Source organism: Orycteropus afer, unplaced genomic scaffold (genome assembly GCF_000298275.1).
Source record: "Orycteropus afer afer isolate SDZICR_OR568_19922 unplaced genomic scaffold, OryAfe1.0 scaffold00199, whole genome shotgun sequence".
Classification (NCBI taxonomy): domain Eukaryota; kingdom Metazoa; phylum Chordata; class Mammalia; order Tubulidentata; family Orycteropodidae; genus Orycteropus; species Orycteropus afer.
The window spans coordinates 1,659,524-1,675,775 of record NW_006921786.1 but is presented as its reverse complement, the minus strand read 5'-3'; the positions used below and the strand labels follow the sequence as shown (position 1 = coordinate 1,675,775).

The 16,252-nt window shown below is 44.3% G+C and overlaps 1 protein-coding gene across 1 annotated transcript; it reads left to right on the top strand.

Annotated features, from left to right (window-relative positions):
- Window positions 1-9,836: 9,836 nt before the first annotated feature.
- PIRT (phosphoinositide interacting regulator of transient receptor potential channels) lies at window positions 9,837-10,244 on the top strand. The gene has a single exon (XM_007948060.1). The coding sequence runs from the start codon at window positions 9,837-9,839 to the stop codon at window positions 10,242-10,244; it is 408 nt and encodes a 135-aa protein (XP_007946251.1).
- The last annotated feature ends 6,008 nt before the right edge of the window (window positions 10,245-16,252 follow it).

The following is a 16,252-nucleotide window of genomic DNA, read 5'->3' as shown; positions in this document are numbered from 1 at the left end:
ACACCCAATAACACAACGCAACACACTGCCACAAAAATGTTAAATCCTTGAGATCTAATGCCCAGACCATATTCCAATACCCCTAATCATCCCAAAATATCTTTGTACATTGGATTCTAATCAGAATCCAAAGAAAGGAGCATATTGCATTTAGTTATATCTTTTAATTATCTTTGTTTAAACATTTGTTGACATATCACAGTAATTATAGAAAAGTAACTATATCATAAGTGTACAGCTCAAATAGTATGTGTTTATGTAACCAGCTGTCACTTCAAGAATCAGAACATGGCCATCACCCCAAAGTCCTCGCCATGGCCCTCATCTGGTCACAACTCCCACCAAAGGTAACCACCATCCTGACTTCCAGTAGTACAGATCTCTTTAACATGTTTTTGCATTTTATGTAAATTGAGTCATGCAGCATGTATTCTTTGTGTGCCTGGCTTCTGTTGGTTAACATACACCTATAAGACTCATCCATGTTAATGCGTGTAGCTGTCATTCTTCCATGTTCCTTGTGTGTTATCCCAGACCAGTTCTCTTTCGAGTCTCCAGCTTCCAGCCCACCAACTCCTAGTCACATGCTGCCAATAACTCTCTACCCACTAAGTCCTCCTTCTAACACGTCACACTTGGCCACCAGGGAAGAAGAACCAGCTTCCCTTTTCAAATTGCTACCCTGAAGGGTGAGCTGACATTCAAATCTGTGGGTAGCATAGGAGGGAGGTACCTCCAAAGCCTTCCGTTGGCTCCTTTGGCTTCAGTCCCTGCCCGCCCCTAGGTGTCAAGGACATTAAAGGAAGATGAGCAAGGAATCCACTGAGAGATACAAACCAACCCTGGTTATTTCATTCAAACCTGACAGGGTGACTCTCCAACTGGACCAGCTCCCAGAGTGGTGCCCAGCACTTGCACAGAACTGCAGCCTTGGGGCTTTGTCTTGCTAAGTGCCCAGCAGTGTGTGGGTGCTATGAGGGTGGAGGATGAGCAAACCCAGCCTTGGCCCTGGGGCAGTTTACAAGGTAGAAGGAGAGGAAAGGCAGGTATAAAATAGTAGTTCTCTACCAGAGTGAAATTTTGCCCTTCAAGGGATGTTTGACACTATCTGGAGACATTTTATTGATTGTCACATCTTGTGGGGAAGTGCTGTGGTATCTAATGGGTAGAGGCCAAAGATACTGCTACACATCCTATAATGCATAGGGCAGTTCCCCCCTCCCCATAATTAAATTTTTAAAAAAATGTCAATAGTGCTGCTGTTGAATAACCACAGTATTAGGAAGAAAAAACACAGTAGGACTAATGAAACATGATAAAGTCATATTCTACTACCAGTTGGCATCTAGTCAATTCCAACTTATGACGACTCCATGTGTGTCAGAGTAGAACTGTGCTCCCATAGGGTTTTCAGGGGCTGATTTTTCTGAAGTAGATCTCCAGGCCTTTCTTCCAAGGAAGAAAGGGGGAACTCTGACCTCCAAATTCGAAGTTGACAACTGAGCACATTACCATCTGCACCACTCAGGCCCCTACAAAACTCATCCAGCCCTGAAATGGTTTCTAGAAATTGGCTTTTCTAGAAACCCAGTTCTCAGAATTCATGTTTGATTCCCTGCCTCTGTTGCTATTGTTAGCTGCCATTGACTGATCCTCAATAAATCACTACTCATAACACATTGCCATCATGTTGATTCTGATTCATGGTGTCCTCATGTGTGCCAGAGTAGATTGTGCTCCACAGAGTTTTCTTGGCTGTAATCTTTCCAGAAGTTGATCACCAGGTCTTTCTTCTGTGGTGCTGCTATGGGAGTTCAAACAGCCAACCTTGAGGTTAGTAACTGATTGTCAACTGCCAGTGCCACCCAGGGACTTTTCACTACCTATAAACCTATCTAAAATAGGTTTGTTGTTGTTGTTGTTGTTATGTGCCGTCGAGTCGGCCCCGACTCATAGTGACCCCTCCTTGGGTTTCCGAGGCAGTATCACTACGGAAGTAGGATTGCCCAACCTTCCTTCCGAGGAGTGGCTGGTGGGTTTGAACCACCAGCCTTCCGGTTAGCAGTCAAGTGCTTTAGCCACTATGCTACCAGAGCTCCCAAAATAGGTTTAGAAGTAACTTAGTCCAAATTCTTCATTTGACAGATGAGAAAACAAAAAGAAAATAATCATAATAGCAACTGGAACCATTTGTTAAGGAGCTCCGGTGTCACAGGTATTTTATGAGATTTGATAGTGACAACAACCCTAAGAGAAAGATACCCTATTATCATTATTTTACATATGGGATTAGTAAACCTATCCAAGGTCCCACAGCTTAAAAGGGGCAAAGCTGGGTTCAAATAGTGGTCTTGCTGGTGCTAGAGACCTGGATCTTTCTGTCACATGCAGTCACTGCAAGTAAGTTCAGTGATTTGCAAGAACTTTAAACAAGTGAACCTGATTCTTCCTTACACAGTGTCCTATCCACAGCCTCATGCCTGGTCACAGTGAGAGAGAAAGAGAGAGAGAGGGAGGGAGAGAGAAGATGGCACAGTCCTTCCCTAGCTCAGGGGAGGAGAGCTGCTTCTCCTTCAACCTAGAAAAAGCACCCCTGCCTACCCAATAGCTCTCCAAGGAACCACCCTTCCAACTAAATTAATGATTTCCATGGGCCATATTTCCATACACAAACACACACACACACACACACGCCAACTTTTTGTCTTGGCAAATACAAACACTGCCAAAACCAATGATCAACATTCATCATGATCATTTCATAAAATAAAAGATATTTTGACACCAATAAAAGGAAGGACAACATCTCAGAATAAAAGACAGTCCTTTCAACTGAATAAATGTAACCTTATGGAAAACTTATAACATTGTTCTTATTTCTCACATGGTACTGTGGATCAGTGTTGTTAGTTGTGGTGGAATTGGCTCAGACTCACAGCAACCCCATGTACAGTAGCATAAAATGTTTCCTGGTCCTGCTCCATCTTCAGGATCATTGGTGTGCTTGAGTCTATTGTTGTGGCCATTGTGTATTTTCAGAGCGTCCCACCAAGTGGAAGGTTGGGCAATCTACTTCTGTAGTGATACTGCCTCAGAAACCCAAGGAGGGGTCGATAAGTGTTGGGTCCGACTTGATGGCACATAACGACAACAACATATTGGACAATGTTCTGTCACCCATAGGATTTTCATTGGCTAATTTTTGGAAGAAAATCTCCAGGCCTTTCTTCCTAGGCCTTAGTCTGAAAGCTCTGCTGAAATCTGCCCACCCATGGTAAAATCTGTCACCTATAGGAGCTCTGGTAGCATAATGGCTAAGACACTTGCCTGCTAACCAGACGGCTGGCGGTTCAAACCCACCAGCCACTCCTCAGAAGGAAGGTTGGTCAATCCTACTTCCGTAGTGATACTGCCTCGGAAACCCAAGGAGGAGTCGCTATGAGTCAGGGCCGACTCGACAGCACATAACAACAACAACAAAATGGTGACCTGCTGGTATTTGAAATACTGGTGGCATAGCTTCCAGCATCATAGCAACACATAAGCAACCATTGTATGACAAACTGACAGAGGGTGGTAGCAATCAGAGTTGTTGTTGTTGCTGTTAGGTGCCATTGAGTTAGCTCTGACTCATAGTGACTTTATATACAACAGGACATAATACTGTCCAGTCCTGCACCAGCCTCACAATCCTTGTTATACCTGAGCCCATCATGGAAACCACTGTATCAATCCATCTCGTTGGATGCATTTTTCACTGACCCTCCACTTTACCAAGCCTGATATCCTTCTCCAGGGAATGGTCCCTTCTGACAACATGACCAAAATAGGTGAGAGGAAGTCTGGCCACTCTCATTTCCAAGGAGCATTCCAGCTGCACTTCTTCCAGGACAGATTTGTTAGTTCTTCTGGAAGTCCATGGTACTCTCAGTATTCTTTGCCAACACCACAATGCAAAAGCATCAGCTCTTCTGTCTTCCTTATTCATTGTCCAGCTTTCACTGGCATATGAGGTGATTGAAAATATCATAGCTTGAGTTAGGTGCACCTTAGTCTTCAAATAGACATCTTTGCTGCTCAGCACTTTAAAGAGGTCTTTTGCAGAAAACTTGCCCAGTGTAATATGTCATCTGATTTCTTGAGTGCTGCTTCCACAGGTATTGATTGTGGAACCAAGTAATATGAAATCTTTGAGAACTTCATTATTTCTCCATTTATCGTGATGCTGCTTCTTTGTCCAATTGTGAGAATTTTCATTTTATGTTGATGTGTAATCCATACTGTAGTCTATAGTCTTTAATCTTCATCAGTAAGTGCTTCAAGTCATCTTCACTTTCAGCAAGCAAGGATGTGTCATCTGCATATCTCAGGCTGTTAGTGACTCTTTCTCCACTCCTGATGCTGTGTTCTTCTACATATAGTCCAGATTCTAGGATTATTTGGTCAGCATACAGATTGAATAAGTATGGTGAAATGATACAACCTTGACACACTCCCTTCCTGATTTTAAACCATCCATTATCTCCTTTTTCTGTTTGAATGACAGCCTCCTGGTCTATGTATAGTTTCCTCATGAGCACAATTAAGTGTTCTGGAATTCCCATTCCTCTCAATGTTATCCATTATTTGTTATGATCCACACAGTCAAAAGCCTTTGTGTAGTCAATAAAACACAAGTATTATCTTTCTGATATTCTTTGCTTTCAGCCAAGATCCATCTGACATCAGCAATGATATCTCTTGTTCCACATCCTCTTCTGAATACAGTTTGCATTTCTGGAAGTTCCCTGTCAATATACTGCTGCAACCATTTTTGAATTATCTTCAGCAAAATTATACTTGCACATGATGTTAATGCTATTGTTCAATAATCAAGCAGAGTATTAGGGATTATTATAAACCAAAACCAAACTAAACTTACTGCTGTCGAGTCAGATCTGACTCATAGTTAACTCTCCTTGGGTTTCCAAGGTGGTATCACTGTGGAGGTGGATTGCCCAATCTTCCTTCCAAGGAGTTTGGTGGGTTTGAACCACCAATTTTCTGGTTAGCAATCAAATGCCTTAGGCATTACATCACCAGCACTCCTAGGGATTATTATATATTCACATTATTGTATATTCAGTGAGAGGCTACTTTACTACAGCATAGTACCCCAAAGTAAAAAATTCAGAGATTCTCATCATCAGAGGACCCTCAGAACTTACCCAGACCAGCTGTGGTATAGTTCAACGATCTTTAAGTCCAAAGACTTGGACTGAATCCATGAATTTTGGAGTTTTGGCCAAGCTCTGAACTGTCACTGGGCCTCAGTCTCTGGCACTGTAAAATGGGAATAAACTAATGACCTCTTCACAGGGCTAAAGGATAAAGGGTGTATTAGGTGCTCCCTGTAAGCCCAGTTAATTCAGCCCCTCCTCTCTCAGAATCCAGGAACTCATTATCCCTAGAGAGTGGTCACCTCTGCCTCCAGTTGAATACTTCCTGTTCCTTGTTCAGTGAACACTTCACACCCCAAAGGGCATTCTCACCAGAGAAAGTCCTTCACCCAGCCCAGCCCTGTTCTCTGTGCATCTGAGAATTGCTATGTTTCAACTTCTTTATAACAATCTCTCCAATATCTGAAGGCAACTATCATGTTTATCGAGTCTTCACGGTAAGGTGGTAAAAATGGCTAAACCAGTTGTCATCTAGTTGATTCTGACTCATGAAGAGCCCATGTGTGTCACAGTAGAACTGTGCTTTCTAGGGTTTTCAATGTCTAATTTTCCAGAAGTAGATTGTCAGGCATTTTTTTGAGGTGCCTCTGGGTGGACTCCAACCTTTTGGTTAGCAGCCAAATATTCTAACCATTGACACCACCCAGGGATACTTACTCATAAATGACAAACCATACTCAGATAAAATTAGATAGCAACAACCAACATGTTTCCTGATAGAATTTCATAAAAACAAAAAAAGCTCTCTGTGTTCTCCAGTTGTTTCTCCCCTCCCTTCCCAACCCCCAGTACACAAAGGCAAAGATCACTTTTAAAATGACTACTTAGCTTATGCAAATATGACAGATGATGGAAATGGAAGCAAACACCTGGGTATCTATGTTATTAAAAAAAAAAAAAAAAAAAATATTTTTCAGTCTTCTGCTTCAGGGAATGGGAACACCTGTCAAGAGCTTCATCTCTGAGCTGCTGATTGAAAAAGTGGGAGGAGCAACTAAGTTCGAAATTAACACAATAGGAAGTGTTGAAGGAAAAAAAAAAAACATATAATGAAGGATTTTTATATATGTGATAGTGTCTGGGTAAAGAGAAATGGGCAGGTTCCAAAGCCTAAAGGCTCAGGGACCACCATCTGGAAATATCATCTCCTTCATTCCAAGATGTCCTTTAGCCAGAGTCCAGGAACAGTTGAGTCTGACTCTAGCCCTCCAATTAGTATTATACTTCATGTGAGGAGGAGTAATTCACTGTGATGGGTGTGTAGATATAGCCCATCTTCCCCAATAGACATTTCACTGTAGAAAGAAATCTCTTCCATCCAAACAAGATTATTTGTAAGTGCTAATTTGAGAGATAGGAAACAAAGGAGAAGTTGAAGAACCCTAGGATTCCTGGAGGCAGGAAGGCTGTGGAAGACAGGGAACCAGAAAGCAAAAGGTGCTGAGAGTACAACTTGAAGAAAGTTAGCCCAGGCTGGGTCTCAATGGAAAGAAGTAAGAGACTGTGTGACCCAGGGTTCAGTAGGAGGGGATGGTCAGCAAGATCTGAACAAGCACAGCTAACAGAGCTTTCAGAGTGAAGAGGAGACACCAGGTCCTATAGAAAGAGAGCTAGGTTTTTCTTAGTGGTCAGTGAAGAGAGAGAAGGGGAGGAATGAGGAAGATGGAAGGAGGGAGGGAGGGAAGATAGAGGAGAGAGGGAGGAAGGGTCAGAGAGAGAGTGAAGGAGGGAGAGAGAGGGAGAGAGGAAAGAAGGAGACAGAGATTGAGGAAGCAGAGAATGAAAGGAAGAAGAGAAGGCAAGAGGGAGGAAAAAATAAAGGAGGATAGGCAATAGGGAGGGAGAAAAGGAGGAAGGGAGAAAGAAAGAGGAAGAGAGGGAAGGATTTATTTGTTCACTTATTCATTCAATTAAACTGTATAATGAATCTTTGGGGTACAAATTATTGTGATAAACACGTTGGAGACAACTCAAAAAATTAATTGATAACAAGGCAGGGCACTTGGGCTCTCTGGGCCTCCTCTCCCTCACAAACAAAACTTGCTTTCAGGGAAGAGGAAATACCGGTCATTTATATCTTATTGTCCGATTGTAAACATACTGGCATTTATATTAGAACCCATATTTCTGATTATGGAATGAAAGGCTTTAATCTCACGTTAAAGGAATTTGTAGTAACACTACACTGGTTGTGTTTGGCAGGTGAGCATTGCCTATCAGCAGCTCTGAAATTGCTTCACGCAGATGACCAATTACCTCACCTTCCTCAGAAGGAAGGTGAAGCAATCTACTTCTGTAGTGATACTGCCTCAGAAACCCAAGGAAGGGTCACTATGAGTCGGATCCTACTCTATGGCAATGAGTTTGGTTTTGGTTTCTTGGTGTGAACTCAAAGGAGCTCTGGTGGTGCAGTGCCTAAGGCATTTGACTGCTAACGGGAAGGTTGATGGTTCAAATCCACCAGCCATTCCACGGAAGGAAGACTGGGTAATCTACTTCCGTAAAGATTTACCACCTCAGAAACCCAGTGGGGTTGCCATGAGTCAGAATCAGCTCAATGGCAGTGGGTTTGGTTTTTGGTTTGTGCGGACCCAGAGATGAGAGAGCCCAGGTTACTGAGATGGAATGAGAAATTGGAATGAGCAGTTGAGTTGAATTCCATACCTTTACAGGCCCCAAAGGAGTCATTAGGTAGTTGTTTTGGTTACCTAGTGCCACTCTAACAAGAAAATATACCACAAATGGGATGGCCTTAACAAACAGGAGTGTATTTTTACAATTTGGTGGTTTTAAGTCCAAGCTCAAAGTGCCAGGCTCTATGGGTTGGGTAAAAGCTCCTCAACCTTGGGGTCTAGCTCTGCCTCCTGCTCCTGGCCCACTGGAGCTAGAGATGTTTCTTCACTCAGACAGCTGCTGGCTGCTGAGGCTGAAAAGCCCCAAGGTTGACAAGTAAAATGGCACAGTCCTGATGTTATCAAACCACACAGCAGGCCATTAACTTAAGTCCATTGTAAGTCCCAAGGTCAGCAGAGCATAGCAGGCTGCTGAGCAACAACATGGCTACATGCAGGGTCCAAGCGTGCCACAGACTAGAGACCATTTCCAAAGCTGCTTCTTATATATGGGAAGCAGACCACAAACCCAAAGCAGCTACTCAGCTACTTGTTGTAGATCCCACCATGGAGCTGATTGCCAATCTCATTGTGGGGAATAACTACCTCCAGCTGCCCAGCCACTCAACAAGGCCCAGCCAAGTTGACACACAAACATAACCACCACAATTGTGTGCAGATGGTTGACGTGCTCACCTGCTAACTGAAAGGTGGATGATTCAAGTTTCCCAAGAGGTGCCTCAGAAGGAAGACCTGCTGATCCACTCTCCAAAACTCGGCCATTGAAAAACCTATGGAGTTCAGTTCTATACTGACTCACGTGGTGTTGCCATGAATCATAGTTGACTCAATGACAACTGAAACTGGCCTAAGAACAGGAAGGTGGAAATGACTGGGTATAATTAATGTGGAGGGTCAGACAGAGGAGCATTTAGATATTAGAAAGTCACATTCTGAACCTGAGGCATCACTGCTCTATGCTGACAAGGCTTATAAAATCCCAGGCTGCACTAGAAGCGTAAATTTAACCTAGAGTTTTAAGAGAAAGGCTAGAGTGGGTTCAGATCTTAGCTCTGGCCGCTTCTTACCCTGTGATCTTGAACATGTTGCTTCATCTCTCTGAGCCTTAGCTTTCTCATCTGTAAAATGGAGTTAATGCTTACTTCACAGGGCCCTGCAGCATTTTAACTGATGAAGGAAGAAGTGATTGGCAGTAAACACTGCACTGTATCTGGCACAGTGTAGGCACCACAGACACACATACACAATCACTATCCTAATAGTCAATTGATAATATTTATGGAGTGTTGCAATATACTAGGCACTGTTCCAGTGCATTCTATATATTAACTCATTTAATCCTTTCAACCCTTTTGAAAACTCTGAGTTAAGTAATAGTGTTATCCTTGTTTTATAGATAAGTCTGGCGGCGTAGTGCCTAAGGCATTTGACTGCTAACCAGAAGGCTGGAGGTCCAAACCCACCAGCCACTCCTTGGAAGGAAGACTGGGCAATCTACTTCCATAGAGATACCACCTTGGAAACCCAAGAAGGGGTCTCTATGAGTTGGATTCGACTCAACGGCAGTGAGTTTGGTTTTTAAACTGAAATACAGAGAGGTTAAGTAACTCACTCAAGATCACATAGCTAAAGTGTAGTTAAATCTTAAAATACGATGCCATCCAATATAGTGGCTTTTCATTGTTTTGTTTTGTTTTAATTGTCCCTCTGTTCTTTATTTTAAATACTAAAAGAAGTCTATTAGAATGATACATTTGTCTCACACAAGGGGCTTACTGTACCAGCTTGGGTGGTTTCTTATTCATGTGGATCTTTTCTGACTTTCCTGTTGGCTTTAAAAATCGACATATTGTCCTCTCTGAGAGCCAGGCTGGAGGTGGGTGCTGGGTGCTGAGCACAGGAAGGGCATGTGTGGTTTCCTTGGCTTCACCTTTATATATAACTATTGTTAGTCCTAGGTGCCCAGTCCTGAGGAGCCGTGACAATGGAAGCTCTCCCCAAGGCTCTGGAGGTCGAGGAAAGGTCTCCAGAATCCAAAGATCTGCTTCCTAGCCAGACGGCCAGCTCTCTGTGCATCAGCTCCAGGAGTGAGTCTGTTTGGACCACCACCCCCAGAAGTAATTGGGAAATCTACCGCAAACCCATCATCATCATGTCTGTGGGTGGTGCCATCCTGCTCTTCGGTGTGGTCATCACCTGCTTGGCCTACACCCTAACAGTGGAGAGGAAGATCCTGGTTGTCCTCAAGATGATAGGGCCTGCCTTCCTGTCCCTGGGACTAATGATGCTAGTGTGTGGGCTGGTGTGGGTGCCCATCATCAAAAAGAAACAGAGGCAGAGACAGAAGTCCACTTTCTTCCAGAACCTCAAGTCCTTTTTCCTGGATCGCTGATGAGGACCTCATTATCTGTTCTCACCATATCCTGCCGCTATGACCAGGAAGAGAAGTTCTGATGACTAACATCCAATATCCCTATCTCCCCAATATGGTTTACTATAAAACTGGTCCAAGTAGATCCTCTTCCTGAGGGAAAGAGAGAGCTCAGGGCTTCCATTCAGCGCAACCTGGGAACTTTGCTGGATGTGTCACATTTAGCCTCTCTGTTCTAACTGATATTTCCCATAAATCCTGGTGATAGCCATTCATTTTCATTGCTCTCATTCCTACTCATGCATCTAGCATCATTCATCTCTCTCTGCCAAGTGCTATGCATGCTGGGAAATTCCTTAGGGGTGGGCCATGCCCCAAGGAGAACTTCATGTTTACATGTCTGAGTGCCTGAGTAGGACAGCTGAATTCCACAGCATGTCCTTCTAGAACCAGAACTGACCAGACGAGGAACTTGAGAGAAGAGAGGAGGGAAAGCTGAGTTCTGACTCGTTGGGTTTGACAGTCCATCTCCTGGACGTTGTGAGACTTAATTGCATTTCAAGAGACCAACCAAGTCACAAATACCAAACAGTCCAAAGACTGAACAATGAAGGGTCCCCGGAAAAAAACACTGGGGCACACCCCACTAAATACAGCTCTGAGAATTAGCCAGTCAAGGAGGTTTGATTCCAATTATATAGTATTTACACTGGAGGCAGTGGTGTAGGCTAGGGGATGTCATAATTTCACCTTGACCTCCTAACCCCTTCGCATTTGCTTGTCTGCCCTCTGAACTTGGCAATTAGCCAAGGATGATGCATGTTGCCCTAACTTCCTCTCCTGCTACCTGTTTCTGCCTGCCCAGTCTAGAATAGCAAGATGCAGAATTACAGAGGAATTATATAAGATTCTTCTCCTCATCATCTTTATTAAGAATCAAAACTGAGAAGATCAAATTCCACATCTGAATGGCCTGTAGGTTTCTAGAGATGGAATTCATTTTAGAAATCCAACCTCTGCTATCCTGGCTCCCACCCATCAAGTAAGAGCACCTATCTATTGAATGTCTTGCTCTGGGCCAGGCCCTGAATTGAATCAAGATAGAGGCAGCCCCTACTCTCATCTTGCTTTCCACAGTGAGAGATATAGCCAATCAGATACAGCAATTAGAATATCCAGTGCTCCGTTCTTGGTGAGGTGAAGTGGTTGTTGGGAAGGCAGAGGAGTTATTTAATTCTGACCTGGGAGAAGGCAGTGAGGTTCCTGGAGGCCATGTCATCCACACTTTCAACAAAAAGAAAGGTAAGAGTTAGCAAAGAGGGGAAATAAAAGCATTTCAGGCAGCAAGAATGGTATGTGCAAAAGCTTAGAAGAAAGAGAAAAAATCCACCATTGCTGTAGAGTCAATTCTGGGTCAGTGACCATATAGGACAGAGTAGAACTTCCCCCATAGGATTTCTAAGGCTGTAAATCTTACAGAAGCAGACTGCCTCATCTTTCTCTTGTGGAGCAGCTGGTGGGTTCAAACCACTGATCATTTGAATAGCAGAAGAGTGCATTATACACTGCATCATCAGGGCTTCTTCAGAGGAAAGAGAGAGTGTGCTAACATTAGGAACTGTACAGACACTTCCTCAACCTCCAAACTGTTTCATGTCACCCCCTCTCTTGGCTTGCTTCTCATCTGCTTCTCCAAGTGCCTTATGTGCAGCTTCTCTTGGAGACACACAGGGAGCCTCCTGGGGTCTGTGGTAGAGACTAGAAGTGGGTTTTCAGAGGGTCTCAGTACTACTCCTGTCCTACCAAGCAGAGAGTACCAGTGAGGTAAGTGCTCCCTATACTTGGGGCTTCCTGTAGCAACAAAGAGGTCTTTAAGTCAAAAAACAAAACAAAACAAAAAAAAAACCAGAAAGTAGTACCTGTGGGAGAACTAGCTGTGTTGCTCTGGACCAGGCCAAAGGCTCCACTGGAAAGAGTCTGATAATGAAGTTTAAAGACTAATCCTATTTGAATTGATGGCTTTTTGACTCCTCAGCCTTCTGGTCTACCAAACAAGTTGCCACAGTAACTCCTCTCTAACAAGCCTCCAAGTATCACCACCCTTCACAGATTGGTTGTGTTTTCAGAGTCAGACCCCAAACTTGCTCCCTCTGCATTGTGTGAAATTCCAGGAGGTAGGTCTTGAGGCAGGTACCAATGTCCCTAGTGTTCCTTGGAGTCACCTCCCACCCCACCCATCCAAGGAGCCAGAGGGATCCTCAGAGTTTTGGGAGTCTGTGGCCTTTGAGACTCACCAAGAATGGCTCTGAATGGTCTTGCAAACTTGTGACCCTGTCTTCTTGTCCACCAGTTTGCTGCACACAGGTTGGTCAGGCCCACCTGTGGAAATGTGACAAGTGCTTTGTCACTAATTATAGTTTCAGTATCTCAAACAACAAGGCTTGAAGAACAATTCTCTTTCTTCATACCTTCATGTAGATTCAAGATTGGCCCTACAATGCCACTCTCACATTCCTCCGTGCTTTTTAAATAGGAGCAAACGGGGTGGAATCAGAGCTAGCTCCCTGGAAATCTCCACAACTGTGTCTCATTTAATCTGCCTGAGGATAGATTATAGTCTGAGCACACCTGTGGGAGGAGGACCTGTGTGGATGCCACTGCAATGTATGTCTTGAAGTTTGGGGACAACTACTCCTCCAGAAGTTCTCCAAGTTCTGGATTCATCTTGCAGTCTCCAGCAGTACCTGTCACATCCCTTGCTCTCAACCAACTTTCTCCACAGAGAAAACTGAGGACAAGTCTATAAGAAAAGATACAGAGCATCATGCATCCCCAGTGGGAGCCCATACACAGATGTGAGTCTGGGAACATATCATGTCCACTCTGAGGCAGAGTATCATGAAGCCTTTTGCCAATGTCCATGGGCCAGGGCAGGCTGAGCTATGGGTGTGACCAATCTGAATGCAACTCAGGTTTGCAGCCACATTTCTGGAAAAGGCAATCACCTGTCATGGGTCTTTTAATGCTTTGGGTTGGAGGATAGGACCACAACCACATTTTCTGCTAACTGTATTATATTATCTTACCCATAGTTATTCTGGTTGGGAGAGCTTGGTTTAATTGAGGCCTAAAGGAATCTGTGTAATGTTGAATTGTATTATACTTAACAGTGTCTGCTGTGCTTTCATTCTGTTGCATCATGAATTCCAAGATGGCATCTACTGATTCAATCTTTTAAAATGTGCCCCTCCCCACATGTCCTTCTCCCCAGAGTGATGCCTTGGAGAAAGGAGATGATACGGGTTCCCTGCATGGTTCCTTGGTCCTTCATAGGAGCTGATGGCCCTTACTCTGAGATACTCACAGGGGCAGAGTGGAGGTGCAGGAAGGAGAGATTCCAGCAATCCCTGACTCTTTCCATCCCACAACCTGGTTATCAAATATGAAATATGAGAAAAGAGCCTTCCAAGATTAATTAGTGATCCAGGGTGGGTCAGGAAGTCTCCAGGTCAGCCTGCCAGTAAATGCCCCATGACCTAAGAAGCCAGCACAAGAAGGCTGGTAGTTCACTCCCCAGGACCTCCTGGTTTCCCTCTTACTTCTAAGCTCCTTCCTGATCCAGCCTTTTTTGGTTCTCTACATCTTCAATTCTGACTCTCTTCTACTTGACTCGTTAAAAGACTCACATGTTCTTGACTTTGTACTGGCTCTCACCTGCTCTGTCCATCCTGAAAAGAAAAAGAAAGAAGATGGTGCTGTATCTGGAAGAGCAAAAATCAGTTGCCATTGAGTCACCAACTCATAGAACTCCTTGTATGTCAGCATAGAGCTGTGCTCCATAAGGTTTTCAAAAGCTATTTTCAGAAGTAGATTACCAGGCCTCTCTTTTGAGGTACTTCTAGGTAGACATGAACCTCCAGCCTTTAGGTTAGCATTCAAGCATGTTAACTGCTTGCATTATCTAGAGACTACCTGTAAAGAGCAAGGACTATATTATTCCTTCTTCAAACCTGAAGTGTTGCCAAAGAATTGGGATGCCCAACCCTTCTTATCTCCCTTACCTATCACTTCCTCACTGTCTCTAGCCCTAGGAGATAAGAGGGCCCTGAAAACTAAAAATCAGAGCCCAAATACATCTGATATTCAATGTATGCAAGAGAACTACCTGAGGATGTACTTGGTGAGGCTGCTGGGCACCACCAACTGGGTGCCATGGGGGCCCTGGTGGAGAGGGGGAAGGAACAGTAGGTAGAGAGTATTTGTGAGAAAGGAGAAAGGAGGAGAGAGTAGGTAAGAGGCAGTTATAAAGAAGACATTCTGGGTGGTGTCAGAAATGCAGAGGAAGGCCCAAGCTTGTAATAATTCACATATATTGAGTGTTTACTGCCTGCCAGGAATTGATCTAAGTACTTTATGCATTAGCTCATTTAATCATTTCCAAAAACCCTATTGTTATCATCATCCACATTTTACAAGTGAGATAGTGAGGCACAGGGGCACCAAGCCAGGAGGTGATGGAACTGGGGTTGAAATGTAGGTGGTCTGGTTCCAGAGGCCATATTCATAATCCCCATCTCATGCAGCTCTTAGGGGCAGTAGGAGGCACCAGATGTTGACATGGTGGGCTCAGGACTAGAAAACATGGGAGTGAGGCTGAGATCACTAGACAAGCAGAGAAAGAAAACCAAGCAGGGGGCCAGAACACCAAGCAGGAGAGTGGCATCCTTCCAGGCCAGGCACCAGGAGGAGAGAAAAAAGGGAGCCATCAGCCATGGAAGAAACAGACCTTCAGAACACTTCTTAAGTTCACCAGGCTAGGGACGTTCACCTCATTTTCTTTCCCCATCTAATCCTTTGCACATTTTACTGAGTAGTAAACAGACCCAGAAAAGTCAATTACTTGCCCAGGTCCCAGTGCCCATAGCACAAGTCAGAGGTTTAAATCCAAAGCTTATTCCAGACCCACTATTCTCATCCCCTGAGCTCCCATCCCATGGACAGAGGCTGTACCCCAAACATGTGCTCAGCAGGCAGAATGGGAACCTCCACCCACCAGCTTGTGGTGATGCTGCCACACAAAGTGGCCTTAGTACACCTTGCCTTGGTCCCACAAGACAGGTCGCCCATGACCAGCAGGAGAATTTGGAACTTGGTCGAGGAGGATTTGGAACCCTTTTCTGGTTAACTCTCCTTCCACTTCCCTGTCAGTCTTCCAGTCTTCTGTCAGTGGTCAACTGGATAGCACATTTTCACATCATGTCACATTGTAGCCCAAGTTCATAAGTCCTTCAAAAGGTCAAGACCACCACTCTTATGGACTACTCAGAACCAGAAGCTCAGTCAAGATCCAAGATTGTTTCTTTAGAGCACAGGTTGACAAGTTCAAGTGCTCCAGAAGGCAGAGATGCTGATGAGCCATTTTCCCTGTCGCCCCATTCTCAGAAACCCCTGGTGCCTTACGTGTGCAGGTTTTTGTGTGGACATAAGTTTTCAATTCATTTGAGTGAGTACTCAGGGTCATAAGTGCTGGATCATATGGTAAACTATGTTAAGGTATCTCCTGACTGTACTAAATAGATGCTGGAGAGAAGCCTCAACGCAAACCAGGGCAGGAAATCATCCATCTGAGTCCTTCCATCAATCACCCTGGAGCCCAGATCCTGTGCTCTCAATATGTGCTTGGAGTAACTGGGTCCTGTCTGAGGATTCCTCCTCTGAAGACTTGGGCACAGTCCTTAGGGCTATGCCCAGCCCAAACAAGACCATGGTCCTGTGCAGTCAGCTCCCCCACGTCATCAGTACTGGGACCTTTGTGTCCCAGGGACCATACTTGTTTCTACTGTGGACACAGGTGCAGGAAAGAGGTCCCAGGGCATCAAAAGATCCATATTTCCAACTCCAAGGAGAAAGAAAATCAGAGAAGGTCACCTCCAGAATTAAGACCATCTCTGACTGTCTAACAGGGACCTCTGGCAAAACAACCAAGGTGGCTGAAAGGAGGAGGAGCTGCTGTTCCCAAGAGTCACAGA